Below are 7,386 nucleotides of genomic sequence, written 5' to 3'. Positions count from 1 at the left end.
GACTGACCATAACCCCCATTCCCCCGTTCCCCTGCGCCACTCGGGGGGAGGAGGTGAAAGAGGGTGGATGGGGAGGGGAAGGTGCTTTTGGTTTCTTTCCTTTGTTTCTCACTTCTCTAGCTTGTTAGTAATAAACAATAAATCTTACTATCTCCCTATGCAGAGTCTGTTTTGCCCGTTACAATAATTACTGCGTGATCTTCTTGTCCTTATCTCAACCTTTGAGCCCTTTTCATCGTATTTTCTCACCGTTCCTCTTTGAGGAGGGGGAGTGAGAGAGCGGCTGTGGTGGAGCTCAGCTGCCCACTCGAGTGGAACCAAGACACCAACACAGGCAGAAATGGAATATAAACAGCTTTGTGTTTGGAGAGCCCAGTAAATCCAGTTCTCCTAGGGAGCCCAGGTGTTACTGTATGTGCACAAGGCCTTTAAAGATGACCATTCATGCAGTGACATTCAGCTTTCAGTGGCACAGAAGATAGATTCTTGCCCAGCCAGAAAAGTTGGGCCCCTTCCAAAGAAACTAATGAGGAATGGAAATGGGATCAAGAAATTTGTGCTTGTAGGAAGCAATGGCTGGCCTGGAGGGAAAAAGGGTTGTTCTGAACCTAGGAGCGTCCATCCTCTGGTCAAGGAAATATTTCATGGGTTTGTGTTTCTGTTTCCATTCTTAGACACTGAGTACATTAAAGGTTTCAGAGACAAAGAAGACTTCTGTAATTCACAGTTCAACAGAAGAGAGGGAAAGGAAGGTTCCTCACATCACAGTGATAGATTTGTGGAGTTTCTGAGCTGAGAACTGGACATAATGGACATGAGAGACATAGGGAGATTACCAGCCAGGAGAAGGAGGGTTTAGCTTCATGCAAGGGTCTGTGGAACCAGTGAGCAAGGTAGGGAAATATTTGTCTGTTGAAGATCTCACGGCTGCATTTTTGCCCTGGGACATTTTGTATACAGGGCCTACCCCCACTTGTCCCCAGCTGTCTATTGAAAGTGAGGAATAACGTCATGTAATATTGGTTTATTTTTTAATTAAGGATCAATTCCAGTCTCTTCTTGCAAAGAAGTCACTGGGATGTGCACAAGTTCTCTTTTCTGCTCTATGGAGTACAAATGCTCTGGCCTAGCCTTCCTTGAGAGTTGGGTTCACAATTTTCCCCATGAAGAGGATGCTGTAGGTGGTTTTGTCAACAATCATCATCAGGAAGGGTCTGTTGAATTTGATGACCTGAGGAAGAGGGAAAGCTTCAGACAACCGTATCAGTTCCATCATAGTCACTGCAGCTGCCTCCGTACCATTCTCATTAACATCCACCACAGCCTTGTGAATTGCCTGTAAAAGAAATAAAGATTAAAATAGTGAGAAGCAGCTGGTGACAAATTTGCTTGCTTTAACACTATGAGAAGGAATTTTCAAAAGAAAGCACAGAATGAATGAATGTAGAACTGATGTGAGGAAGATTCTCTTGTCCAGTTTTTCCAAGACAAGCAAAGTTTCCTGTGAGTTAAGGGAGACTTTTATTTACCACTCTGTCAGAGTCAAGCTTGGCTGCTTGCAGAGACTAAGCAGCATGGATAGCATTTATTATTTAGTTGTTTTTTTGAGTAAGATTTTGTCCTTAATATCTAACACCAAGGAGGAATGTTTTCATTTTGCATCAATCTATGTGTATGCAGAAAACTTCTTTATGCTAAGAGCTGACAATAGTGACATGCCAATTCTGAGGTGATCAGCTAATGCAGTAATGAAAGGCATATTCACAGAATAAGAAGACCATTCTAAAATTTATATAATGACTTTTGTATTAATTACTTTACACCAGACTTTTGTGAAATTACTCACATTATCCTTTCCAACTCCATTCACTTCTTCAGGGTCTTTAAAGTTAATTTGTAGGATTGTTATGCAGGAAACAATTTAATGCTAACTCTAAGAACAATAACCATCTAATCTCTAAACTTCTTTTATCACCATAAGTGAGCCGTGGCTGCAATCCAGAAGTAGGATCAGTCTATTTGTGAAGATAAAACCAGCATGCAAGCAGGGCAGGCAAATCTCTTGATCACCATCCCTGCTTGCATACTTACCTTGGAAACCATAAGGCGGTCACCTTCTGCCACTCCAGAGAGGTCAGCATTATTACTGAATACATCTGTCACACCCATTTTTATAAATATGCTCTTGACATCATAGGAACCAGAGATGGAGAATTTTGGAAGGTAAAGTTCAATTGGTCTTAAAAAAAAAAAAGAAAGAAAAAAAAAGTGAGATTATAATTGCAAGATCTTTCAACACAAGGGCTGATATAAGAGGTACACATCTATTCCTACTACCTGTGGAGCCTAGGTCTGGTTAAGACAGTGATAAATCCCCCATTAGAGAAAAAGAAAATGAGGTACCTCTCCCACTAGCCACAGTCTAATCAGTGGTGCAGGGACACAGTACTTATTTCTGAAAGTGACTGCTGAAACGCGTCATCTAGACACTTTCCAGAAAGAGAAATTTCCTTTCAGATTGGATCCTCCCTTGTCCAGCTGGGCTGTCTGGGGCAATGTTCCCAAGTGCAGGGTCCCCACAGGTGGCAGTGCTCGCATTGCTGTGTCTGGAGGAGCTGAGGAGAGGGTTCATCTAATGTATGAAATCTGATATCTCCTTTGAGGTAAGGGATCTGTGCAATGCTTGCTCCTCAGAGTTATGTTTAGCTGCTCCTTGTGGCATCCTATGCTTTGCCTTGCCTGGATGAGTATCTACGGTCTGTTCAAAGCTTAAACAAAAGAGCAGTCAAAGGACAACCTTTCTTCAAGTGATTGGCTCCAATTAGACACTGTGTCTTTTAGCAGAGCATCTTCCACCTGCTTCATTGTCCCTTCATCAGGCAGAACAAACAAGGCAGCAACATCTCCTTTATATGGGATTTCTACTACCCAGCAAGACAACTTCTCATCCCGATGGATATTATGGATTTTGCTTTGATGCATCATTTTGACCTTAACAGAATTCTTGGCATCCACAAAGAAGTCATCATCTCTGGTGTGGAAACTCTTGAAAGGTTGTTCCCAGTAGCCTTTTGATAAAAGAAAGAGTATAGAATTGAATAAACTGAAAAAGGGATGAATAAGTGCATGACACATTAGTTGATGCTCAAAATATTAGATTTGAACAGTAAATTCAACAAGCCTATCTCAATTTAAGGATGTTTTTTGTTTGTTTGTTTGTTTGTTTTTTTCCCTGGTCATGGAAAGAATCTTTGTATCATTTCTATTGTTTAAATGAAAATGACACAATGAAAATACAAGTTGAGGAAAAGACCTGAGCCTTCATCTGTTAAATTGATCAAGAATCCTGTGAATCTCTGTGAATCCCATTATATGGGCTCCAGGGTTATTGCTTTGTTTTGTGCCACCCATGTTTCACTTTGACCATGTCCTGCACAAAGAGCTGTGTCTTTCAAAAAATGATCATAAGCTCGTCCCTTCTGAATATTTTCAGCTCAGAGCCTGACTAAAAATGATATGGGATTAATTACTATTTCCATCTTTTCTTCTTTTTATTTTTTTATTTTTTATTTTTATTTATTTATATATTTTTTTAACTTATAGAAGATGATTCTTCATACCTATCTTTCAAATATTTCCTTATGTCATTTAAAATTAGATGATAGCTTAAATTCACAATGTGAAATATATATATATACATAAACTTGTTTCTTAGGTCTGGACAGAATTGTGTACAACTGTTATCAACATTTGTCACTCACCTTTAAAGTAAATATAGTTAATCAGAATCATCAAAGCATCTGGACTAAGATTCTTCAGGAAATCAACAAATTTGCCATGGGTTTTTGTTTTTATATAGTTATTGATTTCATTTACCACCTTTTCAGAATTCTGGAAGTCACTAGAAATAGCTTCAGAATCATAAAAAGTTGTGACATCTTCCAAAAACTTTTGGCGCAGTTTCAGTTCATTATTTATGAACAGGGCATTGCCCATACTCAACTGGACTTCTCGGTGAGGATCATTCAGCAGCTGAAGGAGTCTCTGAAAGCTATGATGGATCTCCCGCTCCTCCAGCTCTGTCAGGTTGAAAGCGAGGCATTTGTGCAGTTGACTGAGCGTGTGTGCTCTGGCGCCCAGGGAGAGCATTGCAAAGGCAGTGGAGAGGCTCAAAGGAGAGAAGAAAACGTTCTTGTTACCTTCCTCCTCAGTGACCTGCTTGTAAAATCTAAATGCAAAGTCAGCATTGCTGGGGGCTATCTTGAGGTGAGCCAAGTTTTCACCTTCAGCAGGGGAATGAGCTGTGTCTTGGTCCTCCTGTTCACCACTGCGGTTGGGTATATGAAGAGCCTGGACTTGAAGCCCAACAAGCACCAAAGATAAATACAGTGCAGACTTCATTTTCATTCTGAATGGTTCTGTTAAGAATAAAACAAACAAACAAACAACAACAACAACAACAACAACAAAAACAACAAAAACTTTTAAATCTGGAGAATGTTACATGTCCTGCATTAAAGCAGTTATATTATTCAAGATACTGATTTTCAGATATCAGTGTTTAGGATTACTGCTCTAAATAGAAGTTGTTTTCCACTTGGCCTCCTGGCTAGTTGTTTTCTAATCTGTTCTGTCAGCTTCTAATCAACAAGCAAAGAAAGATACTGATGTGACACCACCAGGGAAGAATTGATATTGTGTAGGTTTTCGTGAGGTATCACATTTGAAACAGTCCTTGCCTTTGGCATAGCCCAACATTTAACCTAGCACTGCCAAGTCCGCAATTAAATCATGTCATCAAGCTCTACATCTTCACATCTTTTGAAGACTGCCAGGGATGGTGACTCAATTACTTCCCTGGGCAGCCTGTTCCAATAGCTCACAACCATTTCAGTGAAGAAATTTTTCCTAATATCCAACCTTAACCTTCCCTGGTGCAACTTAAGGCCATTTGCTCTTGTCTTATCACCTGGTGCTTGGGAGAAGAGATCAACCCTCACCTCTCTGGAGTTTTCTTTAAGTTAATTGTAGGGAGTGATAAGGTCTCCCCTGAGCCTCCTTTTCTCAGCTGCTCCTCATAAGATTTATTCTTTAGGCCCTTCACCAGCTTTGTTGTCCTTCTTTGGACATGCTCCAGCACCTCGCTGTCCTTCTTATAGTGAGGGGCCCAAAACTGAACACAGTATTTGAGGTGCAGCCTCATCAGAACCAACTACAGAGGGACAATCACTTCCCTAGTCCTGCTGGCCATGATATTCCTGATACAAGCAGGATGCTGTTGGCCTTCTTGGCCACCTGAGCACACTGCTGGCTCATAATCAGCTTGCTATCAACAAATACACCCAGACCCTTTTCCACCAGGCAGCTTTCCAGCCACTCTTCCCCCAGCCTGTAGCATTGCATAAGGTTGTTTTGCCCCAAGTGCAGGACCCGGCCCTTGGCCTTGCTGAACCTCATACAGTCTGTCTCAGTCCATTGTTCAAGCCTATCCAGATCCCTCTGCAGAGCCTCCTACCCTTGAGCAGATCAACACTGCTGCTCAGCTTGGTGTCATCTGGGAACTTACTCACAGTGCACTTCATCCCTTTGTCCAGATAATTGATAAAAATATTGAAGAAAACTGGTCCCAAATACTGAGCCCAGGGGGACACCAGTTGCGACTGGCCTCCAGCTGGATTTACCTCCATTCACTGTGACTCTTTGGGCCTGGCCGCCCAGGCAGTTTTTAAACCAACAAAGTGTACACTCATCCAAGCCATGAGCAGCCAGCCTCTTCAGGAGAACGATGTGGGAAACAGTGTCAAAAGCCTTACTGAAATCTAGGTAGACCTCATCCACAGCCTTTCCCTCATCTACTGAACACACCACCTTGTCAGAGAAGGAGATCAGGTTCATCTGGCAGGACCTGCCTTTCATAAGCCTGTGCTGACTGGGCCTGAATGCCTGGTTGGCCTATAGACGCTGCATGATGGCACTCAAGATAATCTTCTCCATGAGCTTCCCCAGCACTGATGTCAGAGTGACATGTCTGTAGTTTTCCAGGTCCTCCTTCCATCTCCTCTTGTAGACAGGCATTGCATTTGCTAGCTACCAGTTAACTGGGACCTACCCTGATGCCAGGACCATTGATAAATGATGGAAAGTGGCTTGGTGAGCCAACTCTCTCAGTACCCTTGGGTGGATCCCATCTGGCCCCATAGACTTGTGTACATCTAAGTAGTTTAGTAGGTTGCTAACCATTTCCTCATGGATTATGAAGGCTTCTTTCTGCACCCTGTCCCTATCTACCAGCTGAGGGGACTGAGTACCCATAGAACAATTGGTCAACTACCTCAGCCTTTTCCACATCTTTTGTCACTGTGTTTCTACGCACATCCAATAAAGGATGGAGATTCTCCTTAATCCTCATTCTCTTGTTTATGTATTAAAACAAAATAAAACAAAACAAAACATTTTGCAGTCTTTAACACCAGTAGATAGATCGAGGCTTTTGCCCTTCTAATTTCCTCCCTGCACAGCCTCACAACATTTTATAGTCCTCCTGAGTGGCCTGCCCCTTTTTCCAAAGGTCATAAACCCTCTTTTTCTTTCTGAGTTCCAGCCACAGCTCTCTGTTCAGCCATACAGTTCTTCTGCACCAGCTCATCTCTTTGTACGTGGAGATAGACTGCTCATGAGCCTTTAAAAATTCCTTCTTGAAGAGTGTCCAGCCTTTCTGGACTCCTTTGCCCTTCAGGACTTCCTCCCAAGGGACTCCATCAACCTGTCTCCTATACAGGCCAAAGTCTGCCCTCCAGAAGTCCAGTCTTAATTTTCCAAGGTTCAAAAACTATTAATCCATGACTGCTGTGCCCAAGACAGCCTCCAGCCTCTGCACAAGGTCTGGCGGGGCACCATCTCTTGTTGTCTCACCAGCTGTTTCAGGAATTTATCTTCCACACAGTCCAGAAACTTCCTAGACTCTTTCCTCTCTGCTATGATGTATTTCCAGAGGACATCTGGTAAGTTGAAGTCCCCACCAAGAACAAGGGCTAGCGATTGTGAGACTTCTCCCAGATGCTTATAGAATATTTTATCTGCCTCTTCAGCCTGGGTGGGCAATCTATAACAGACTCCCACCACGACATCTGCCTCACTGGCCTTCTCCCAGTTCTTACCCATAAACACTCAACCCTGTCATCACCATTGTCCCGCTCTAGACAATCAAAAAACTCTCTAACTTACAAGGCTCCCAACCCCTTGACTCTCCATCCTAGCCCATCCCTTCTGAATAGTTTGCATCTATCCTTTGCAGTACTTCAGTCATTAAATCATTCAGTAATTAATATTTTGTAATAAATGGCAGAAATTAAAAACAACAAGGATTCAAAGTCTTCTTAGAAAGTG

At 42.3% G+C, this 7,386-nt stretch overlaps 1 protein-coding gene across 1 annotated transcript; it reads right to left on the bottom strand.

The window, feature by feature from the left end:
- Positions 1-1,009: 1,009 nt before the first annotated feature.
- Positions 1,010-4,455, bottom strand: LOC137856953 (alpha-1-antitrypsin-like). Its single transcript, XM_068682878.1, has 4 exons — positions 3,762-4,455; positions 2,798-3,068; positions 2,092-2,239; positions 1,010-1,336 (listed from the first exon to the last, which is right to left on the bottom strand). The coding sequence occupies exons 1-4, from the start codon at positions 4,405-4,407 to the stop codon at positions 1,127-1,129; spliced, it is 1,275 nt and encodes a 424-aa protein (XP_068538979.1). The 5' UTR covers positions 4,408-4,455; the 3' UTR covers positions 1,010-1,126.
- Positions 4,456-7,386: the final 2,931 nt, after the last annotated feature.

This window comes from Anas acuta, chromosome 5 (genome assembly GCF_963932015.1).
Source record: "Anas acuta chromosome 5, bAnaAcu1.1, whole genome shotgun sequence".
Classification (NCBI taxonomy): Eukaryota; Metazoa; Chordata; class Aves; order Anseriformes; family Anatidae; genus Anas; species Anas acuta.
The sequence above is the reverse complement of the archived record's forward strand: the minus strand, read 5'-3'. Positions and strand labels throughout refer to the sequence as shown.

What these genes read in the sequence shown, in the direction of transcription:
- LOC137856953 (XM_068682878.1), bottom strand. Translation starts at nt 4,407, where the DNA reads ATGAAAATGAAGTCTGCACTGTATTTATCTTTGGTGCTTGTTGGGCTT. An exon ending in TAACTATATTTACTTTAAAG is followed by an intron (nt 3,069 to 3,761) that starts GTGAGTGACAAA and finishes TTTTATCAAAAG; the next exon opens with GCTACTGGGAACAACCTTTC. An exon ending in ACCGCCTTATGGTTTCCAAG is followed by an intron (nt 1,337 to 2,091) that starts GTAAGTATGCAA and finishes TTTCTTTTACAG; the next exon opens with GCAATTCACAAGGCTGTGGT.